Source organism: Moschus berezovskii, chromosome 17, assembly GCF_049115385.1.
Source record: "Moschus berezovskii isolate FMDL1 chromosome 17, NW_MosBer_1.0, whole genome shotgun sequence".
In the NCBI taxonomy this organism is placed as follows: Eukaryota; Metazoa; Chordata; class Mammalia; order Artiodactyla; family Moschidae; genus Moschus; species Moschus berezovskii.
Genome location: NC_142476.1, coordinates 11,586,901 through 11,608,651, shown reverse-complemented (window position 1 = coordinate 11,608,651; position 21,751 = coordinate 11,586,901). Strand labels below are relative to the sequence as shown.

Sequence of the window (21,751 nt, the reverse complement as noted above, 5' to 3'; positions counted from 1 at the left end):
TGGCATATTGAGTGCAGCACTTTCACAGCGTCATCTTTCAGGATTTGAAATAGCTCAACTGGAATTCCATCACCTCCACTAGCTCTGTTCGTAGTGATGTTTCCTAAGGTCCACTTGACTTCACATTCCAGGATGTCTGGCTCTAGGTGAGTGATCACACCATCATGGTTATCTGGGTCGTGAAGATCTTTTTTGTACAGTTCTTCTATGTATTCTTGCCACCTCTTAATATCTTCTGCTTCTGTTAGGTCCCTACCATTTCTGTCCTTTATCGAGCCCATCTTTGCATGAAATGTTCCCTTGGCATCTCTGATTTTCTTGAAGAGATCTCTTGTTTTTCCTATTCTGTTATTTTCCTCTATTTCTTTGCATTGATCACTGAGGAAGGCTTTCTTATCTCTCCTTGCTATTCTCTGGAACTCTGCATTCAAATGGGTATATCTTTCCTTTTCTTCTTTGCCTTTTGCTTCTCTTCTATTGAATTTCCCTGGTGGCTCAGATGATAAAGCGTCTGCCTACAATGTGGGAGACCCAGGTTCAATCCCTGGGTCGGGAAGATCCTCTGAAGAAGGAAATGGCAACCCACTCCAGTACTCTTGGCTGGAAAATCCCATGGATGGAGGAGCGTGGTAGGCTACAGTCCATGGGGTCGCAAAGACTCAGACTCAACTGAGCGACTTCACTTCGTTTCACTTCTCTTCTATTCACAGCTATTTGTAAGGCCTCCTCAGACAACCATTTTGCCTTTTTGCATTTCTTTTCCTTGGGGATGGTCTTGATCCCTGCCTCCTGCACAGTGTCATGAATCTTTGTCCATAGTTCTTCAGACACTCTATCAGATCTAATCCCTTGAATCTATTTGTCACTTCTACTGTATAATCAGAAGCAGAAGATATTAAGAAGAGGTGGCAAGAATACACAGAAGAACTGTACAAAAAAGATCTTCACAACCAAGATAGTCACAATAACGTGATCACTGACCTAGAGCCAGACATCTTGGAATGTGAAGTCAAGTGGGCCTTAGAGAGCATCACTACGAACAAAGCTAGTGGAGGTGATGGAATTCCAGTTGAGCTATTTCAAATCTTGAAAGATGATGCTGTGAAAGTGCTGCACTCAATATGCCAGCAAATTTGGAAAACTCAGCAGTGGCCACAGGACTGGAAAAGGTCAGTCTTCATTCCAATCCCAAAGAAAGGCAATGCCAAAGAATGCTCAAATTACCACACAATTGCACTCATCTCACACGCTAGTAAAGTCATGCTCAAAATTCTCCAAGCCAGGCTTCAGCAATATGTGAACCGTGAACTCCCAGATGTTCAAGCAGGTTTTAGAAAAGGCAGAGGCACCAGAGATCAAATTGCCAACATCCGCTGGATCATGGAGAAAGCAACAGAGTTCCAGAAAACCATCTATTTCTGCTTCATTGACTATGCCAAAGCCTTTGACTGTGTGCATCACAATAAACTGTGGAAAATTCTGAAAGAGATGGGAATACCAGACCACCTGACCTGCCTCTTGAGAAACCTGTATGCAGGTCAGGAAGCAACAGTCAGAACTGGACATGGAACAACAGACTGGTTCCAAATAGGAAAAGGAGTACGTCAAGGCTGTATATTGTCACCCTGCTTATTTAACTTATATGCAGAGTACATCATGAGGAATGCTGGGCTGGAAGAAGCACAAGCTGGAATCAAGATTGCTGGGAGAAATATCAATAACCTCAGATATGCAGATGACACCACCCTTATGGCAGAAAGTGAAAAGGAACTCAAAGGCCTCTTGATGAAAGTGAAAGAGGAGAGTGAAAAGGTTGGCTTGAAGCTCAACATTCAGAAAACAAAAATCATGGCATCTGGTCCCATCATTTCATGGGAAATAGATGGAAAAACAGTGGAAACAGTGTCAGACTTTATTTTTTTGGGCTCCAAAATCACTGCAGATGCTGACTGCAGCCATGAAATTAAAAGACGCTTACTCCTTGGAAGGAAAGTTATGACAAACCTTGATAATATATTAAAAAGCAGAGACATTACTTTGCCAACCATGGTCCATCTAGTCAAGGCTATGGTTTTTCCCGTGGTCATGTATGGATGTGAGAGTTGGACTGTGGAGAAAGCTGATCGCTGAAGAATTGATGCTTTTGAACTGTGGTGTTGGAAAAGACTCTTGAGAGTCCATTGGACTGCAAGGAGATCCAACCAGTCCATTCTAAGGGAGATCAATCCTGGGTGTTCATTGGAAGGACTGATGCTAAAGCTGAAACTCCAATACTTTGGCCACCTCATGCGACGAGTTGACTCACTGGAAAAGACTCTGATGCTGGGAAAGCTTGGGGGCGGGAGGAGAAGGGGACAACAGAGAATGAGATGACTGGATGGCATCACCAACTCTGTGGACAAGAGTTTGCGTGAACTCCGGGAGTTGGTGATGGACAGGGAGGCCTGGGTGCTGTGCTTCATGGGGTTGCGGAGAGTCGGACACGACTGAGCGACTGAACTGAACTGTATAATCATAAGGAATTTGATTTAGGTCATACCTGAATGGTCTAGTGGTTTTCCCTTCTTTCTTCAATTTCGGTCTGAATTTGGCAATAAGGAGTTCATGATCTGAGCCACAGTCAGCTCCTGGTCTTGTTTTTGCTGACTGTATAGAGCTTCTCCATCTTTGGCTGCAAAGAATATAATCAATCTGATTTCAGTGTTGGTCATCTGGTGATGTCCATGTTCAAGTCTTCTCTTGTGTTGTTGGAAGAGGGTGTTTGCTGTTACCAACGCGTTCTCTTGGCAGAACTCTGTTAGCCTTTGCCCTGCTTCATTCCGTGCTCCAAGGCCAAATTTGCCTGTTACTCCAGGTGTTTCTCAACTTCCTCCTTTTGCATTCCAGTCCCCTATAATGAAAAGAACCTCTTTTTTGGGCGTTACTTCTAGAAGGTCTTGTAGGTCTTCACAGAACTGTTGAACTTCAGCTCCTTCAGCATTACTGGTTGGGGCACAGACTTGGATTACTGTGATACTGAATGGTTTGCCTTGGAAACGAACAGAGATCATTCTGTCATTTTTGAGATTGCATCCAAGTACTGCATTTCGGACTCTTTTGTTGACGATGATGGGTACTCCATTTCCTCTAAGGAATTCTAGCCCACAGTAGTAGATATGATGGTCATCTGAGTTAAATCCACCTATTCCAGTCCATTTTAGTTCGCCGATGCCTAGAATGTCTATGTTCACTCTTGCCATCTCCTGCCTGACCACTTCCAATTTGGGTCCACTTGGGTCCACACAGAGAAAAGGAGATCAGTCCTGGGTTTTCATTGGAGGGACTGATGCTGAGGCTCCGATACTTTGGCCACTTCATGTGATGAGTTGACTCACTGGAAAAGACTCTGATGCTGGGAGAGATTGGGGGCAGGAGGAGAAGGGGACGACAGAGAATGAAATGGCTGGATGGCATCAGCGACTAGATGGACGTGAGTTTGAGTGAACTCCGGGAGTTGGTGATGGACAGGGAGGCCTCGTGTGCTGTAATTCATGGGGTCGCGAAGAGTCGGACACGACTGAGCGACTGAACTGATAAATGTAATCAGTATAGACAAAAAAAATCAATCTTCTCTCTTTTAATTGCTCTGACAGAAGTTGACACCTTTTTTCCTGTAAAGGGCAAAGATAGACTTCCCTGGCTGTCCAGGGGTTAAGACTCTGAGATCCTGCATGCCCAGAGGCCAAAAAAAAAAGAGCAAACATTTCCTGGCCTGTGCACCCCTGATGCCATCACTTAACTGCGCTGTTTGTATCAGCTCAGTCACTGACCACGGGACGGCATGGTGCGGCTGTGCCCCCACAGGGCCCTCTATGGACCTAGGATCCTCATGTCATTCCCACGTATCATCAAAGTGTTTTGTTTTCTTTTTCAACGATTATGAAAACTTTCAATCCATTATTCGCTCACAGGTCACAGAGAATGAGGCGGCAGGGTGAATCTGGCCCACGGGCCTCGGTGGCTGCCTTTTGCTCTAAGACAACCGGCGGCTCGAGGCCCAAGCAGCTGCCGGGTACCGTGCGCTACCACCAGCAACCACAGGGTGGCGCAGTGGCCGCAGCGGCCTGACCGACAGCTGGTCCTCTGTGGAGACAGAGGGGCTCCAGTCAGCTGTCCCCGCGTGTTCCAGCCTGACTCAGAAATTCACTATTTCATGCCAATTTCACGCACAGTGGGAGATAGGAAGGAAAAATGAGAAAAGCAGACGGGATCTTTCTGATGGCGTTTCAACCTTGAAACTGAGGCACTGACTCAGTTATTCCAGAAAAGCACGTCTCCATGTTTACCTCGGAAATTAGGACACATTTGGTGGTTCTACCTTTCGCTCTGGGCTCTCGTACACCAAAACTAGTTTCAGAATATTTACTAAACGTTTCAGATCAGTATTGTAAGATATTAGAGTCTATAACCTACCTGGTTTCTACTATTCTCTAAACTTTAAAATAACCACAGCTTACAGTGCTTATCCATGGACTTCATAAACTTCAACTTTATTAGGAAGCAGGGGCTAGGTGAACAGGTGGGCAATGGTAAAGGATTATGAAGTCAGTCATAGCAGCGAGGTGCTGGGTATACATGTGTTCACTGTGAACCTCAACTTTACAGGTTTGGTATTTTCACTGAAAACCTATGGGGGAAAAGGAGGAGCAGGAGAGAGAAAAATCCCGCATCACCAGCAAGCGGCCAGCAGGGTACATGGGTGGGGGGGGTGGCCATGGAGGTGTCCACCGATCGATGGTCAGAGGACACAGCACCTGGGGCCACGCGCCCATGCCTGGAAATGCCGGCACAAGCCTTCCAGTAGCAAACTGAGCAGTGAAGCTTGCTTTCCCCCTTTCCCTTCCCTCCCTCCCCCATCTCCGCACTGGACACATGAGAGAGGGAACCACTGCCCCCTGGGCAAGCTCCAGCAGGTGAGGGGACGGGCAGGGGGCAGCCAGGCTTTCTGAGAACAGAAGTCCTTCTAAGTCAGGGGCAGACAGGGGCGTCCAAGGAAAGCAAGAAGCTGGGAAACAACTAGGAAGCTTTCCTGGTTCCCACCTGCCATCCTGCGTGTGGTGGAATCAAAAAGAACTGGTCTTCCATCTTTTTCAAGACTCTGCTCTTCCACCCCACCCCTCATTCTACAAAATTCATCCGTACCCAAGGATAGCTTCAGAGATGCTGAGTTGACCAGTAAAATGGAAAAACGTGCTAGCACCACACACACATACCTCAGAGACTCTGAATTCACAAGAAAGGAACTTGCTTTCTAAACTGATGCCCCATTTAAGAGGAGTTTTGGGGACCTTAGGAAACATAAAGCATCTTCTCTGCATGCCCTCAGCTTTGAACTGTTCTTGTGATGAAACCTCCTTACATTTACGCCTAGGAGCTAACCAGCTACAGACTGAAAGACAAACCCCGGACACTCACAAATGGCTAAAAAATACAGCATCGTCCGTCACCGGGAGAACTCAAGTCAGAAGCACAGTGAGACACGTGTCACAGGTACCAGCCTGGCTATAGAGGGAAAATGTTGGCAAGCGCGTAGAAAGACTGGAACCTGCGTGCAGTGCTGGCGGAAGTGTCACATGGTGCAGCCACCCTGGGGAAGTCTAGAGCCTCCTCAGAAGCTGAACACAGAACTGCCACACCCACAGCAATCCCACTCCTGGGAATCTGCCCTCAAGAACCACGAGCAGGGACTCGAAGGCTGCATGCCCATGTCCACAGCTGCTGCTGCTGCTGCTAAGTCACTTCGGTCGTGTCCGACTCTTAGCGACCCCATGGACTGCAGCCTACCAGGCTCCTCCGTCCATGGGATTTTCCAGGCAAGAGCACTGGAGTGGGGTGCCATTGCCCACAGCAGCAGCAGTCAAATGTCCGTCAACGGAAGACTGGAGAAATAAAATGTGGTCTCTGCCTAGAATGCAGTCTTATTACTCAGCCGTCAAAAAGCATGAATGAAAACTCACATGGACAGCAACACAGAAAGGCAGAGACCAGAGGTTCCGCTCACACGAGGTCCCCAGAGGTGGCAAACTCCAGACGGAGAGCAGACCTGTGCTACCAGAGGCTGGGGAGTGTGGTGGGGGGCGGTTACCATCCACCAGTTTCTGCTCCTGCTGCTGCAAAAGTTCTGGGATACTACAGGTGGTTGATACACTGTATTTACTTTCCACCAAACTGTATACTTAATGGTTAAAGGAAACATTACTTCCCCGTGTATTTTACCACACAAACAAAGCTCAAACCAGCCTGAGTAAATTAAATGCTTGCTACACATGTAGCACTGCGCTCACCACACCCACAGGGCAGTCACACCAGGCAGGCAATGGGGAGAAAGCCACAGCCTGCCTTCTGGAAGGCCACTCGGGATTTCCAACACCAGCAAAGCGGACAATTCTCAACAGCCAATCTGTTTTCTAGTCCCAACCAGACCCCAAAGACACCCCTTACAAAGGTCAGCTTCAAGGACTTGCAACATATTACAAACAACCTGGATTTTATGCACTTTCCAACACGCAGTAAACACAGGCTTCTCCAATGCTATTACTTGTGCCGTGAACCTCTGACATGCAGCTGGGTCTGCTGGAAGGAAGCTTCGCTGATGATTGAGAACCGAGACCGAGCAGCCTCGAAGGTGAGGAGTTGGTGTCTTGCCGCCAACACCCGGGACCAGGGAGCAGCTGTACCTGCAGGGGGAAGGCCGAGTGGTGTCCAGCCAGGGGTGCGTGCTGGGCACCCACGGGCCACCGCGCCGCACACAGTCTTCAGTGGGCTCTGCGTTGTCTGAATTTGAGGATGAAAAGTAGAACTCTACAACTCATCCTAAAAGAGAGAGCAATCTCCAGGCATTTTTTATTATCCGACTAACAAAGCAAAGCCAGGCCGAGAAGCCCCGAGGAAAGGCACGCTCCGTGGCTGTATGACGTGTGGTCCTTCATCTTCTAAGCACTCACTGTATTTCTTTCTAGGGATTTTAGACATTTATTTTGATCACAAATGCAACCCAAGTGTGAATAAATAAATGTATTATCTTTTAAGATTCCCACCCCACCCACCCGCCGCCCCGACCATGTTCCTTTAAATACAAAAAGGAGCTGAAAGTCTCTTCACAGCCTGTTTGGCTGCAGTTGTCCCGCCCGCGGTTTTAAAACCAGACGGAACCTGATCTTCTGACATCCTTCCTTAGACTGAGCCGCTCTGCAGAAGTCCGGGAGGGAAGTCCTACTGCCACTGCCGATACTCCCCGAAGGGCGAGGCTGGTAACTGGGCGGAAGGCAACTGGGAGGGGTCTTCAGTGAACGGAGGACCTGAGTTTAGAGAGAATTTAAACGCCACCTAAATACCATGTAGTTTAAAGGAACAAGTCTCTGTAGAGAGCAAATCAATCAACTCAAAAAGAAATCCTGCTACATTCAAACTGCAATCAAACGTTTGTGGGGCTGCTCAACTCCCACGAGGCCACCTCCTTGGTGGTCAGCATAGGCAGCACCCCCCACCCCGGATGGACGGCTCTAAATGCTCTGCACAGTCAGATGGACTAATGACAGCAACGAGCAGCACACCAATTTTAAAGCAACTGATGAGTGAGCTGCCGTATCGACACCGCACCAATCTCTCACACCTCCTGACGTATTTCCCAGTAGCTGTTCAAAATTATTTTCACAAAGTTTAAGTACCTCATTCATGTTTCAAGAGAATGCAGTAATACAATCTATACAATGGCGCATGTAAGAGGCAGGCTCTGCAACCGGAGACAGGCCCCCAGCTTACAGAGGCTAAGCACAGCAGCTGGTGCTTTCGAAGGATGGGACGGCCTGTGGCCCAAGGGAAAACAGGGCTCGTTGAAAGAAAGCCTGGAATGGTAGTGACCACGCCCCCTTCCCTCAGGGAGACCGAGGCAGACTGCACGACGGGAGGAGGAGGCCAGCGGGAAATGGGGCTCTCTCCCGAGCTCCGCTCACCCCATGACCGCTTCTCTTCTTCTAAAACATCTGTTCACTCCAGAAAGCTGGAGGAGACGCTGGGTGAAAAAGATAAACCAAAAATAACCCTTCTTACCACTTGGATACAGTTTTATTGTTTAAGAACTTTTTCATGTAAGTTAATTGGAACCACACAATTAACTTTTCAAATACTTCCGCCCCCACAAAGCTTTTTGGAAACATCTCAGTCTAAGATAAAAAGCATTTCCTTCAGCTATTCCTTCTGAGGACAGAAGCCTAAAGTGGAGGAAACAAGGTTAAATCCCATAAGATGGTGTGACTGACCTCTCGTTATGTCAATTTCCAAATTCCTGAAAATATGCAACTTTTCTGATGTTTTATGTGAAATCTTTCACACTAAAGCGTTAAACTGAAAAGCAAACGCAAAATCACAAGAGTATTAAGAAGTGATGGCTGAAGATAAATAGGAGGCTTGAGGGCCACGGGCCACCGGGTTAGCCACTGGCGCGCTGAGCAGGCCCTCGGAGCCCTGCCCCAGAAGACCCCGCATCAGGGAAATCGAACCAAACTGGAAGCTGTGACCAGCTCCAAGCTCTGTGCTGAATATTTCCCGAGCTCCAAAATTAACTTTCAACCCCCACCCCACCCCCCAATGATCCTGTGTCTTTCTGCTGCCTTACAACATCAAGGAATATTCCTGTTCAGACAACTCAAGTTTTCTAATTTGTAAGAACCCACACTTGTTGACTGCGGAGCAGACCCTGCTGGGCCACGTCATGGATGCTGGTGGCCCAGCTGACTACCCAGCCTTCCCTGTTCCCCAGTGCTGGACAGGAGGGGCAGGCAGCAACATGTCACACTGCCAACTGCAAACAGCTCACCCTGCCAGCTCGAGAGCAAGCCCCCAACCAGGGGCCACACCTCCCCCAAGATGCACCACCTCCAGGCCTCGCCTCACTCATCTCTGCGTGGGCCAGGCCCACGTGCCCACTGCCCTCAGTGGCCAGCGTACACGGCGCTCACACACACACACACAGGACAGACTGACCACCAGAACTCTCCCACACCTACAAGGACCTCCCTTCACACAGCTCTAAAATGATCAGCAATTTCTCACGAGGCAAACGAGTGCTGACGAGGCCTGAGAACTACGAGCAGGGATCGGGGCAGGACCCCTCCCGTCTTGGTGAGTATTTTGGTCCCGTGAACAAACGCAGCCCGCTGCGCCCATGCCGACCTTTCCAACCAGAACTGCCCCTGTGGCCACAATCCTCAAGCTCGGCACATGCATCCACAATGGATGGAGCTCCAACGACCACATTTCAGCAGACAGAACGTGTTTCATCCCAAAAGCCTGAGGTGTGTGCTAACAGAGACAACTCACCGCTGGGAAACTGGGCAGAGGCAAAGCGCGTCAACAAGATGCCAGCCCCTTCGATGAGAGCCAGGAGAATGCCACCCACGGCAGCTGACCCGACCATGGCCACGGGTCCATCTGAGGACGATGGTGAGAGAGGGACAGAGATCCAGGTTAACATCAGGTACGCGGAAAGAGAGACCAGTCCACGGGGCCACCTGCTGCCCCCATCCCCAAACCCCTGCTCACTGACCACGCCCGGGGCCCACGCCCGGGGCCCACAGGTCAAAGCCGGCTCGTGGCCGCTTACACTGAGACAACAGCACGTGCACTCGTGCACCGGCTGTGACGGCAGTCGAGTGCCTGTGACAGAGGCGTCACGACCCACGAGGTCCACACACTCGCCACCTGGTGACCCCGGCTCACCCCCCAGGCCCAGAGGAGTTCCGGGCTGCTCTAACCCCAGGGGCCCGGAAGGTTCTGCGCGCTGCGCTCCTAACAGGGCTGTGCAGCAGGTCCATGACCCATCGCAGACCGAGGAGGGAGAGGCCCGGTCACAGCTGGTCGGTGGAGAACTAGACGGTCAGCAGCTCGCACCACGGCAGCTACTGTCGGAGCCCCAGGTGCTCGCACGCTCAACGTTCCAAGTAACAGGTCCCTCACTTTCCCCAGCTCACACTCACACCCACGCTAAACCGACTGACACAAGGCTCGGTTCAACCGCTACAGGCGGGCCAGGGTCGGACGGCCGACACGCACGCGCGCGTCTTACTTCTTGCCGCCAGGATGGCTCCGGTTAAGGCACCACTCGTGATGGAGTTCCAGGGGTCCTCCTTCCCTCGGACTTGAACCATACTGCAGTCGATCATGGAGAACAGGCCTCCCCAAACCGCGAAGCTACCTGTTTTATTAAAGAAACAAAACACATTTCACTGTTCTAATCTTACATTTTAAACGTTATAGTAAAAAACAAGCTTAAAGGACAACATTCACTGTATTCTTAGAATTCTCACACTCTAACTAAGCACTGAACAAGAGTCAGGACGCTCATCTGTTTAATAAAGCTCGGGCTGTAAGCGTCAGTGAGCAGCCAGGGCCCGAAGCCTCGGCGGACTGGGCTCCGCACTCAGAGCCGCTTCCACAGGCGTGTGCTCCTGCCTTCCGTCCTTTAATACAGCTTCCCCTTTAGTCTCTTCCTTTTCTTCAGTCAGAGCCACTGAGCACCTGCTCTGTGAGGATCAGCAATGGGAACACGGAAGATGCCCAGGTCCTCTGCACTGTCACAGGCGCGAGTCGAGACACACTCAGAGCGAAGGGCGATGTAAGCGGTGAGACCTGTGGCACCTCGAGGAGTGGAGGCCACCTTCCCCTCTCCCTTCCAGCCTCTATCCCTCAAGCATGAAACTAAAAGCAACCCCAGTCAGATCACGTCACACTTAAACTCTCCCCGGATGGTGACAAGCACCCCCACAGACAAGTGTAGACGTGCACACAGAATCTAGGAAGGGGACACCAGGATTCCAACTGTCAGCGTCTCCAGACGACAGATGGTGACAGGCGGCTCAGCTTCTCTGTGCTTTTGTTTTCCAAATCTTCTAACATCAACACTCAGCGTGCACTCCATAGAAAGGGTTCTTCTATTTACTACAATTTGAAAAGTAAGAAAAACGACCTGAGGAGCCCTCGTGCCGGGATCCTGCACCCTCTGAAACCTCCAGACGCAGGGGTGGGCTGACCAGGGCCAGTGTCTGAGCCCGAGCAGCAGACCTCTGTTCTCCCCTGCACGCTACCAGTCAGCTGAGCAACAGCCTGCTCACCGCTGGCCCTGCACCAGACGCCCCAGACGACAGGACCGAGTCACCCCTTGCAGCTCACGGGGCCCTGCCCTGTGAGAGACGACGCCCAGGTGTGTCAGTCACCTGGCCAACTCAGACAAGGCCCGCCCACTCCACTCAAGGTCTGAACCTCCCACGCCAAGAATGCCTGCCAGAGGGAGCCAGGGGCTGATGAGAGTGGAGACTGGTCCATGCAGACGGGGGCCCAAGAGGGCAGCTGCGGCCAGAGCAGGTGAGCAGGAGTCCACGGGAGGGACACTCCCAGGCACGGGGGTCCGCGTGCCCGTGTGGAAGCGTGTCGGGCAGGGAGGAAGGTATACAGAGGGAGAGAGGAGAAGGAATCTGTGGGCCTGGACTGGAATCAGGGCTGTCACTGTGAACCCCTGATTTCCAACGCACACAGACACACAGAAAACAGACCTAAACGTCCGTGCATACGTTTGTGGTTAGTGGGTCCACGTGTACATATGTAGACACACAGGATGCTCCTAAGAAGGCCTGGGAACGGCCGCAACCCATAGCAACGATGCCAGGGCCCAGACTGTGCTTCCAAGTACTGTTCTCAACGGGAAAGAATGGCTGACTACACTCGGGATGAGTCCAGGTGTGTAGACGGGCTGGAAGAATGGGGACGCGTCAAAGCATCTCGGCTCCACTCTGGAAATAAAAGACCTTTCAGGACACATCTATGGCTTTCCCATGCTGCCCTTCCCAGGAGCTCGACTAGAAGAGCTCAGTCTACACTCCCTGAATTAAACTCGAAGTGTCATCCCAGTACTTGTATTTATTTTAAATAATGTTTTTAGTTAATTCGTTTTGGCTGCAGGGGGGTCTTCTTTGCTGGCTGAGGGCTTCCTCTAGTTGCGGCGGCAGGGCTCCTCTCTAGTTGTGGGGGGGTCTCCTCTCTAGTTTTGGTGGTGGAGCTCCTCTCTAGCTGCTGTGGGCGGGGGGCTCCCTGTGGCAGCTTCTCCTATTGCAGTCTGGGCTCTAGGCACACACATGGGCTTCAGCAACTGTGACAACAGGCTCAGCTGCTCCACGCATCCCTGACCAGGGATCAAGCCCACGTCCCCTGCATTGCAAGGCAGATTCCTAACCACTGGACCACCAGGGAAGTCCCAAACATTGTACATTATTAACTGACATTCGTACTAAATTCAGATTTCCTCAGTTTTTATGTCTGTTTTCGGTCCCTCCTTAGGCTGATCCTGGCTGTGACAGTAGCCTCTCGAGACACCTGTTAACACATGCAGGACCTTTGCACTCATCGAAGGTCGGGGTGGGGTGTGTGCTTCTTTTCTGCTTATCACCCCTGAACAACGTGGGGACCATCAGACCAGAGGAAAGTGAGGCAGCTTACTCTCCAAGTGCCCGCCTATCACAGGGGAAGAGCAGGAAACAGACACACCGTCACTTCAGCCCTGGGGCCTCCATTTCCTCCGTGGAAAAGAGAGATACTATTACTTACCTTCTGTGTTGCTGTGAGGGCTAAATAAAATAATGAAACACTTGGAGAGCTCAGAACATGATAAGCACTCAATAAACAACATAGGCCAGCTGCGACCTTCTAAAGAGAAAAAATGCTATGAAAACAGAGAGCCACGGACTATCTCTTCCGCCACACAGACAAGGGAGGCTCGGTGCCGGCTCCGCTTCCGTGCTGAACGTGGGCCCTGCAGCCTGACGGCGTCTCTATAAGCGGATACAAACTTCCAGCTTTCCTGCCCCCTCTTCTCCCAGTTTCTGAGTAACCAAGCTTAAAGAGTGTGATGAACATCACCTCCTCCACTTTGGAGAGGAGCCCCATCAGTTCCAGCAAGCTCTCGTGAACCCCAACCCTTCCACTCATACCCTCATCAGCTTTACCTTACCCCAGACACTATCACTGCAACTCACACACCTAAGCTGTGGACACACCGTCTTCCTTCTGGATAAGAGGGGAAAATAAAATAAAGACACAGAAAAGAACTCCACCAAGCTTCTGAAGGACAGATGTTCACCTGGATGCAACAATGTAAGTTAAATCATAGACCAGGGTCCCTCAGAAGGGGACAAGCAGTTGTTTAGACCTAACTAAAATCACTAACTCGTAAAATCTACAAATGAAAAGGGAAAAAAAATAAACAAAACACAGAGCTTCATCTTCAAAAAAAAAACCAGGGAAAAAACCGTTTGGAGTTCAAACAGCAAGACCCTGCTTACCTCCCAGCTGCGGAGCCCTGGTTTTAACAGCTGTCAAGCTCCCTCGTAGTCTGTGGTTTACTCCCTGTAAGGAAACAAAAGGCAATACATCAGGAGAATAACGTGTTTCCAACCCACCGACAGGCGCAGGTGATATTAGCAAACAGCGATCACCTCATGGTAACATGAGACTGGTCACCCACTCACCACTGGAGAATTGCGGAAGCCTTTGATTGCCTGGAAGATCCCACCACCTATGGTTCCCATTGTAAAGGCCCCACCGCAGTCGTCCACAATGCGCCAGGGGCTAAGAACAGGAAAGAGAAAAAACACAAGATGAGCATACTTCTCATTTACAAGCCACAGAACCCCTTACTGACAAGGGACACACCAGATTCCAATGCAGGGCTGGCCCACAGAACACAGACGAGAAGGATCCCGAACAGATGGAGCTGCTCCGCCCAAGTCCTCTATGCTGAGGGAGTGGACTGGCTTCAGCTCCCAACAGTTCACGGCACTCACTCACTCGCTCACTCACCACTAAGTGGGCACAGTGCAAAGCAACTTAACAAGCATTAGGAAAGTACAGTGTAACCTAGCGGTGACCCAATGCCTCAGGATTGAGCTGAGCTCTCCAGATGGAGCAAGATTTAAAGCTGAGACCCAGAGAAGCAGCCCTCAACAGGTGCAGAGGGAGACACGCCACTCAACATTTAAAGTTTTAAACTTCTTTTCGGGTTTACTGAGGCCAAGTTAACGCTTGGAACTTTAGTTTGTATCAGATCCACTGGTGACCTCTAATATCGGATCATTAGAGGTTAAATTTGTAAACCTGGTCTCCAAATGCAAGTACCTAACTCATGCAGCACAGTGACATCTGATTAATTTGATCAGTGGAATGGAACTAATAGTCCAGGAATCTGGCTGACTAAAACCTTAGTCTGTGAATGGAAATTCCCTGGTGGTCAGTGGTTAGGACTCAGTGCTTTCACTGTGGTGGCCCCGGTTTCCATCCCTGGTTGGGGAACTAAGATTCTGCAAGGCATGACCAAAAAAAAAAGGTCTGTGAATAATCCAGTTCATAAATGTCTTTTCTAATCTCAAGGGTCAAGTAGGCAATCCACCTGCTCAAATGAACATGTGAGTTCAGTGCATCAGTGCTGCTGAAGAATCAGAATGAGTAATTTCTGACTTTGCCAGACAGAAATACAAAATCCTGAAGCTGAGACACCTTGTCCTTTCCAAGCCTAATACAAAGCAGAGGCTGGTACAGAATGACGATCTCATGCGACAGATATCCAACTGTCTGCCTGATGCTTCCAGGCCTGGCTACCCCAGGCTTCCTTTAATGAGCCTGAAAGCAAAATCAACAAATGCAGACTCTGGGCAGGTTCCACCCACAACCTACGAAATCAGTCTAAAGTCAGCACAACCCATGGGCAGCCTGCTGCTGCTGCTGCTGAGTCGCTTCAGTCGTGTCCGACTGTGCGACCCCACAGACGGCAGCCCACCAGGGTAGTCTGTCCCTGGGATTCTCCAGCCAAGAGTACTGGAGTGCGCTGCCATTGCCTTCTCCGATGGGCAACCTGACTTCACTCTAAAAATTAAGAAGCAGTGCTCTGAGACTAAAAAGGATTAGGAAAATTTCCTCAAAATGGTAGAAACATTAATAGAGGTGAATTCCCCAGTGGTCCAGTGGTTAAGACTTGGTGCTTTCACTGCTGAGGCCGAGTTTGATCCCTGGTTGGGGAAGTAAGATCCCTTAAGCCACTTGGTGTAGCCAAGAGAAAAAAAAAAAAAGACAAAGGAGAGTCACTAACTTTAAAATGTTAATGATCCTATAATCAGAACAGAAATGAGCATTTAAAAAATCAGTTAAAAACAGCAGGATTCACATCAGAGAGCAGCCACAGTATTCCACAAGATGATGTCTGAAACAAATGCAAGATGGAAACAGCTTCTGAACCATGTCTGCGGAAATCAGTGTTCCCTCAGGGATGTGCCAGACACACAAAAGCAAAGTTGAACCCAGACTCTTAAATATAAATGCCAGGCAAACACAGGGCAACAGGGAACCAACAATGAATCACAAGATCTAAAGTTAACATTTTTAAATATCCAATATGGTGGGCTTCCTGGTGGCTCAGCGGTAAAGAATCCTCCTGCCAATGCAGGAGACACAGGTTTAATCTCCGAGTCAGGAAAAATCCCTGAAGATTTACTGGCAACCCACTCCAGTATTCTTGCCTGGAGAATTCCATGGACAGAGGAGTCTGGCAGGCTTAAGTCCATGGGGATGGGGACCCAAGGAGTCAGACAAGACTGAGTGACTGAACAATAAATGGTTTAGGCGGTTTACAATGCAAATAACCTGACTTTCAAGAAAGCCAGCCTATTTTCTTATGAAGTAAAGTGTTAGCTGCTCAGTCATCTCCAACTGTTTGCAATGCCATGGACTGCAACCCATAGGATTTTCCAGGCAAAAATACTGGAGTGGGTTGCCATTTCCTACTCCAGGGGATCTTCCCAACCCAGGGACTGAACCCAGGTCTCCTTCACTGCAGGCAGATTCTTTACCTTCTGAGTTTCCAGGGAGGCCCTTATAGAGCACCTAATCTTTTAACTTTGCAAAAGAATATTCCTGTCTCCTCACCATTTTACAGATGAACAGAGGCTCAGAGATTAAGCACTTTGAGCAAGATCATACAGGTATTGATAGAACCAATTTAAATACAAAAAATCTAGTACTCCAAAGCCCCCAAGTTCTTTCTACCACAGACCAAGGGCTTCTGAGAACACGTGATCAAAGAGCAAGATGATGAAGTACCTACGACATACTTAGGACGGAACTAAAGAGCCTCCTGATGAAGGTGAGAGTGAAAAAGCTGGCTTAAAACTCAATGTTCAAAAAACTAACAAGATCATGGCATCGGGTCCCATCAAATAGATGGGGAAAAAGTAGAAACAGTAACAGACTTTCTTTTCTTGGGCTCCAAAATCACTGCGAACGATGACTGGAGCTATGAGATTAAAAGACACTTGCTCCTTGGAAGGAAAGCTATGACAAACCTAGACAGTGTATTAAAAACCAGAGACATCACTTTACCAACAAAGGTCCATCTAGTCAAAGCAATGGTTTTTCTAGTATTCATGTACAGATGTGAGAGTTGAACCATAAAGGCTGAGTGCCAAAAAACTGATGCTTTCAAATTGTGGTGCTGGAGAAGACTCTTGCGAGTCCAGTGGACTGCAAGATTATCAAACCAATGAATCCTAAAAGAAATCAACCCTGAATATCCATTGGAAGGACTGAAGCTGAAGCTTCAATACTTTGGCCACCTGATGCAAAGAGCTGACTCACCGGAAAGGACGGTGATGCTGGAAAAGACTGAGGGCAGGAGGAGAAGGGGCAACAGAGGGTGAGACGGTTGGATGGCATCACCGACTCAATGGACATGAGTTTGAGCAGACTCCAGGAGACACTGAAGGACAGGGAAGCCTGGTGTGCGGCAGTCCATGGGGTCGCAAAGAGTCAGACACAACTCAGAGACTGAACAAACTGCGTAGAGAATGGAAATTTAATAGTCCACAAAATCTCTAACCCAACGAAGCCAAGTATTTCCCCTCCTACCACCCTATGCCATATCATACCGAGGAGCAAGTGACAACCGCAGGGCAGTGTGCTGAGCCCTGCGCAGCTGAGCACCACCCAGGAAAGGGGCCATCATCTTTGGAGAAGATAAACTGAAAGAGCTGGGAGGCGCTGAAACATACGGTCTATGCCTCATTTCAGAGAGGATAACAGCACAAAGCGGCAGCACGGCTAGCGCCGCCAGTGTCAAAGTGTGAAGCCCTGGGCCCTTTCACACAGCTGGAGAACACCCTGGTTCCTGCTCTTGCAAGAACTTAAATAACAAGATTTGATTTGTGCGACTCATGACCCCAGAAGCCTTAAACCGTGTGAGTGCCTGACTCCTCCACGCTTTCATTCCTGGGACAGACCTCGCTAGGCGCCAAACGAACGGAGCGCTGTCGGCGGCTCGGAGCGCTCACTCCGCTGCCCCGCTGCCCCGAGCACGCCGCCCCGTCCCCACCGCCGGGCCGCAGCCGCCGCGCCGCGCGGACGCTGCCGCGACACCGCCGCCTCCCCGCGCAGGGCGAACCGCGCGGACGTGAGCACGAGCCCAGGGTCGCCAGCGGGCGGCGGGGACGCTCCGCACACGCCGCGGGCAGGGATCGCGGCGGCCGCGCCGGGCCGGGGCGCCCTCGAGCCGCCGCAAGGTCAGCGGGAGCAGCCCCGGCGGCCCCAGCAGGCCGCTCCCCCGGGTGCCCACGGCCCCTGGCGCCGCCCGGCCCGCGGCTGAGAGCGGCCTCGACCCGGGGGCCCGGGGGCCCGGGGCCGGCGGAGCCGCGGGGCAGGCGGCAGGCAGGCTCACCAGGGCTCGCGCGCGTACTCCTCCATCTTGACTCTGCGGCTCCGCGACGCCGGGCGGACGGAGCGGGCCTGCCCGGCGGCGGAAGTGATCCCAGGAGGCGGGCGTTAGGCTCCGCGAGGATTGGCTCGCCGCCTCCTGCTGCAGCCAATCGGAGCCGGAGACTGAGCTGCGGGGCGGAAGGCAGGGCTCCGGGCGTGGGCGGGGCTCCGGCGGCAGGGGGCGGGGATGGTGGGCGGGGCTCCGAACGTGGGCGGGACCCGGCGCAGAGGGCGGGGGTGGGGGCGGGGGTGGGGGCGGGGGTGGGGGCGGGGCTCCGGCGCAGGGGGCGGGGCAGGGCGCCTGGTGCAGAGAGGTACCCATCATTTAAGTCACCCCGCCGGGTCGCTCCGCTAGGGCTCCCCGAACTCCTGGGCGCGTTTCTTTGTTCTCGCACCTGGCTGTCAAGTGTGAATTAAGGCTGCCTACTTCGTCTGGGTGGGTGAGGCCCCACCGACTCCCCGGAGCTCCGTGAGGGTAGGCAGTGCCCAGGTCCTTTGACTCTCAGCGCCGGGAAGCAGTGGATGTCCCTTAAATGCTTGTGATAATCTGGGGCGCTGTGACTCGTAGGGGCTCTTGACGTGGAGGTTTCTACACATTGGAACATGAGAAGGCCACCCCTTTGAAGCCGTTGCTGTGAGCAGGGCTCCTGACGAGGCTGGACACAGGACTGCCTGGAGCAGGGGTCTTCATTTTCCAGGACACTGAAAGGACAGCTCTCTCCCGCCTCACTTGAGCAGACTGTCTGCCCTCCAGGGTAATAGTGATGTATTCAAGCTGTGTCTACTTTATGCCAGTAGCTGGGTTCTTCCCTCCAGAATGTCTCTCCTGTAGACATGAGCTCACACGCTGACAGCATCTTGTGTGGAGGATGCAAGGGAGAAACTTTGTCCACACTCACACCTGCGGAGGGATGCACGTTTTCAGAACCCACATCCCCTTAGAGGGTCCTGCTCCCCAGTGGGTTGGGCTCCACTGAGCCAGAGGCTTGGGGGCCTCAAGAGCTCCACCCAGCAGGAGGTCGCCGCCCCCAGCCCCACCTGGCCTGATGGCTGTGGATGAGTGAGGCTGGCACCACCTCCGGCTCTGGGTCTGGGGCTCTGGTCTATGACTGGGGCCCGATGGGGGTTTAGGCTGGGCAGGGGTGGGGGAGGGGAGGCGGGGTCTTTTCTGCCCTCTCCCCCCTCCCCCGCCCTCTTTTCAGGAAGATGTGTGCCCTCTGTGCTCTGTCTTGGGGCTCTCCTCTGCCCAGTTCCGCTCCTTCCAGGAGTGTGGGCCAGGCCAGGGGCTGGCTTCAGAGACAGAGTCTGCTTCTCCAGAGGAACTCCCCTCCTCCCCGAAGAGGAGGAAGCTGGGGAGGCCGTAAACTGAGTACGCGCAGACCAAGTGCTCAGAGCATCTGCTCGCTTTGTGTGCATCATCGCATTTGATATCTTTAATCTCCACAATGCTTGCAGTAAGTGTTCTTTCTCCAGGTACTTCTAGGATTCTTGTTTTCCATTTCCTGCAGCTCAGAAAGGGTAAATAACTCACTCAAGGGCACACATCTCAGATTTGAGCCCATGTCATTCGACTCTGGAGCCCATGGCCTTATCTGCCACAGTATACTGCCACCCAATAGTCCTGAAAATGTGACTTTCCTGGGGTTGCTCAGTCCAGCTGAGAGCCACTCTAAGCATTAGTTAATTGCTTCTAGCTCCCTGTCCGCCACATGTGCCATATATTTTGGGCAGAGTTTGGGGTCCTGGGCCTTTCCTCCCTCTGGCACGGTGCTGGGTTTTCTCTGGGGGCTAGGCCGTCCCATAATCCCGTCACTCTTTGATTCCGAGGCCGTGAGTCCTGCCCTGCAAGTGTGGAAGCTCTGCTTTGTATTTTGAGTTTAGAACCTGAGGGAAGAGACGACTTCTGAAACCAGGTGGCCTGGGCAGAGTGACCCTACCTCAGGAGAAGGAAGTGTGCTTCGGGGCTGGACAGAGCCGCTTTCACCTGCCCCGTCGAGAAGCCGGCTGGGATGGTGCCAGAGCTGGGGTCACAGAAGACGGCACCTCTTTTGGGCGGGAAAGAGGCCCAGACAGACGGTTGGGGGGTGGGCGCGAGAGACACTCCTGACCACACGGCCCCCGGAGCCCCGCAGGCCTGCCCAGGGCCTCGGTGTGCACACTGGGAGCTGCCTGACTCCCCACAGGATCAGTGTGTCTCCCTGGAGCTCTGGTCAGTTGCTTCCCTTCTGTTTTATTAATATTTTCCCTTATAGCACATGTGGGTTTTTTTTTACCTCAATTGATTTCACATTTGAAAGAGAACGACCGCACTGTAATTATTCTTGTCTCTCTCTATGGGGCCTGGTGGGTGGGGGGTGGGGGGGAGGGGTATAAACACACCAGCCCTGAACGAATGGATAAGTGAATGGTGAGAAGCAGGTGAAGCGCCGAGTCTGCACACAGGTGTGCGCACATGCACGTGGGCACACACTCGTGCGTGTCTGTGTGTTGAGGGTGGTTTTTGCTGAAGGTCGGAAAGACAAGGGTGAGAGAGGAGGTGGGACACGCAGACCCGGAGCAGCTGCGTGACCACGACCCCTGCAGCTGGTGGCTGCGTGCTCACTGCCCGTCGGCTGTATGAAGCGCCTGCTTCACGTCTGACGCCCACCGCCATCCGCCGAGGCTGGCACAGTGCTGTCTTTATTTGACAGATGATGGAGCTGGATCTCAGAGGAGGAGGTGGCTGACCAGAACCCGGTGCGGGGTGAGCAGCGGGCCAGGACCTGGGGGACCAGGTCAGCTGCCCGGGGAGCCTGAGCGTGAACCACGAAACCAGCCTCTCTGCTGTGCCCCTGCCGCCCCTGCGCGTCTCTTCTGAGACATTCTGTGAGCTCTCCGTTTTTTAATAAATTATTTGAAAGTATTTGTCTGTTAACTGTCTTTGCCACTAGACTGGAAGCTCCAGGAAGGCAGGGACACACTGATTTTCTGTCTTTAGTCACACCCCTTGCTCTTAGACCCCGGTTCTGTCATGCGGTCAGCACTCGTCAGCATGTGTTCTGAAATGAAGGAGCCCCAGGGCCCTGAAGCCCCTGCTCCCCCTCCCTTCTTGCCCCCGCATTCCAGTCCCACCAGCCAGCCCACTCCCCCCCACTAGCCTCATCCCTAAGTGAGACCAGTGGGCGCTCAACGCCAAGGCCGGTTTTTCCCCCAGCTGGTCCCTGGACTCAGTAAGTGCCGACGTGTGGCTGTCTCTCTCTGGCTTAGGGTGGAACATTGCCAGGGAAGATGGAAGCCACCACATGATGGGTGACACCGGGGCTTCTAGAGGACTTTGCGACAGGAGATTGAATGTCCCTGTGCCTTGTGCTGGACGGCAAGATGGACACGCAGTGGAAGCACTTGAACGAAAGCTGCCAGACAGTTGCAATAGGATCCCTCTTAACAGCCAGAGTTGAATTTCCCTGAAGACACACCATACCGAGTCGTGCTCTGGATTTCTACATGCTGGGGGCCTGGGGCTCCTCCCAACACCCGCACAGGAGATGCCCCAGCAGAAGAAGGAGCAGACCAGCGAGGGAGGTTGGAGCCCTCCTCCTCAGAGCTTCTGGAGGCCGATGGCCCTTTCAGAAATCCCTGACTCCTGCACGTCCCACTTTCTCCCCCAGGCACTCCTGTTTTCCGTCTGGGGACACAGAGAGGACTTCCTTCATCCCTCTCTCTCAGGAAGTGGCTGGGGCAGCCTGGAGCCTCTGATGCCAGGCCCGCAGGCTCCTGGGCAGAGGAGAGTGGGTGGGCGGGGTGGCTCAGAGCTTCTGGGATCGCGTCCCTTTCCCGGGGTTGCAGAGCTGGGGAGTCCCCAGCACATTACCAAATACAGTAGAACGGAGGCCATGGACCACGCGCTGTCCACAGCGCCGTCCACCCTGGCGGGGAGCCACGTGTGCAATGA

General features: G+C 52.0%; 1 protein-coding gene and 1 long non-coding RNA gene across 2 annotated transcripts; one reads left to right on the top strand and one right to left on the bottom strand.

Moving 5' to 3' along the window:
- Nucleotides 1-6,850: 6,850 nt before the first annotated feature.
- On the bottom strand, nt 6,851-17,892 carry TIMM17A (translocase of inner mitochondrial membrane 17A). The gene is made up of 6 exons (XM_055418891.2): nt 17,783-17,892; nt 13,554-13,653; nt 13,368-13,431; nt 10,103-10,231; nt 9,358-9,468; nt 6,851-7,337 (listed from the first exon to the last, which is right to left on the bottom strand). Exons 1-6 carry the CDS (start codon nt 17,806-17,808, stop codon nt 7,252-7,254), a joined length of 516 nt encoding a protein of 171 aa, XP_055274866.1. The 5' UTR covers nt 17,809-17,892; the 3' UTR covers nt 6,851-7,251.
- LOC148775067 (uncharacterized) lies at nt 17,147-20,716 on the top strand. Its single transcript, XR_016039534.1, has 3 exons — nt 17,147-17,304; nt 18,389-18,575; nt 20,511-20,716. It is a non-coding gene; the product is annotated as an uncharacterized LOC148775067 (long non-coding RNA).
- The last annotated feature ends 1,035 nt before the right edge of the window (nt 20,717-21,751 follow it).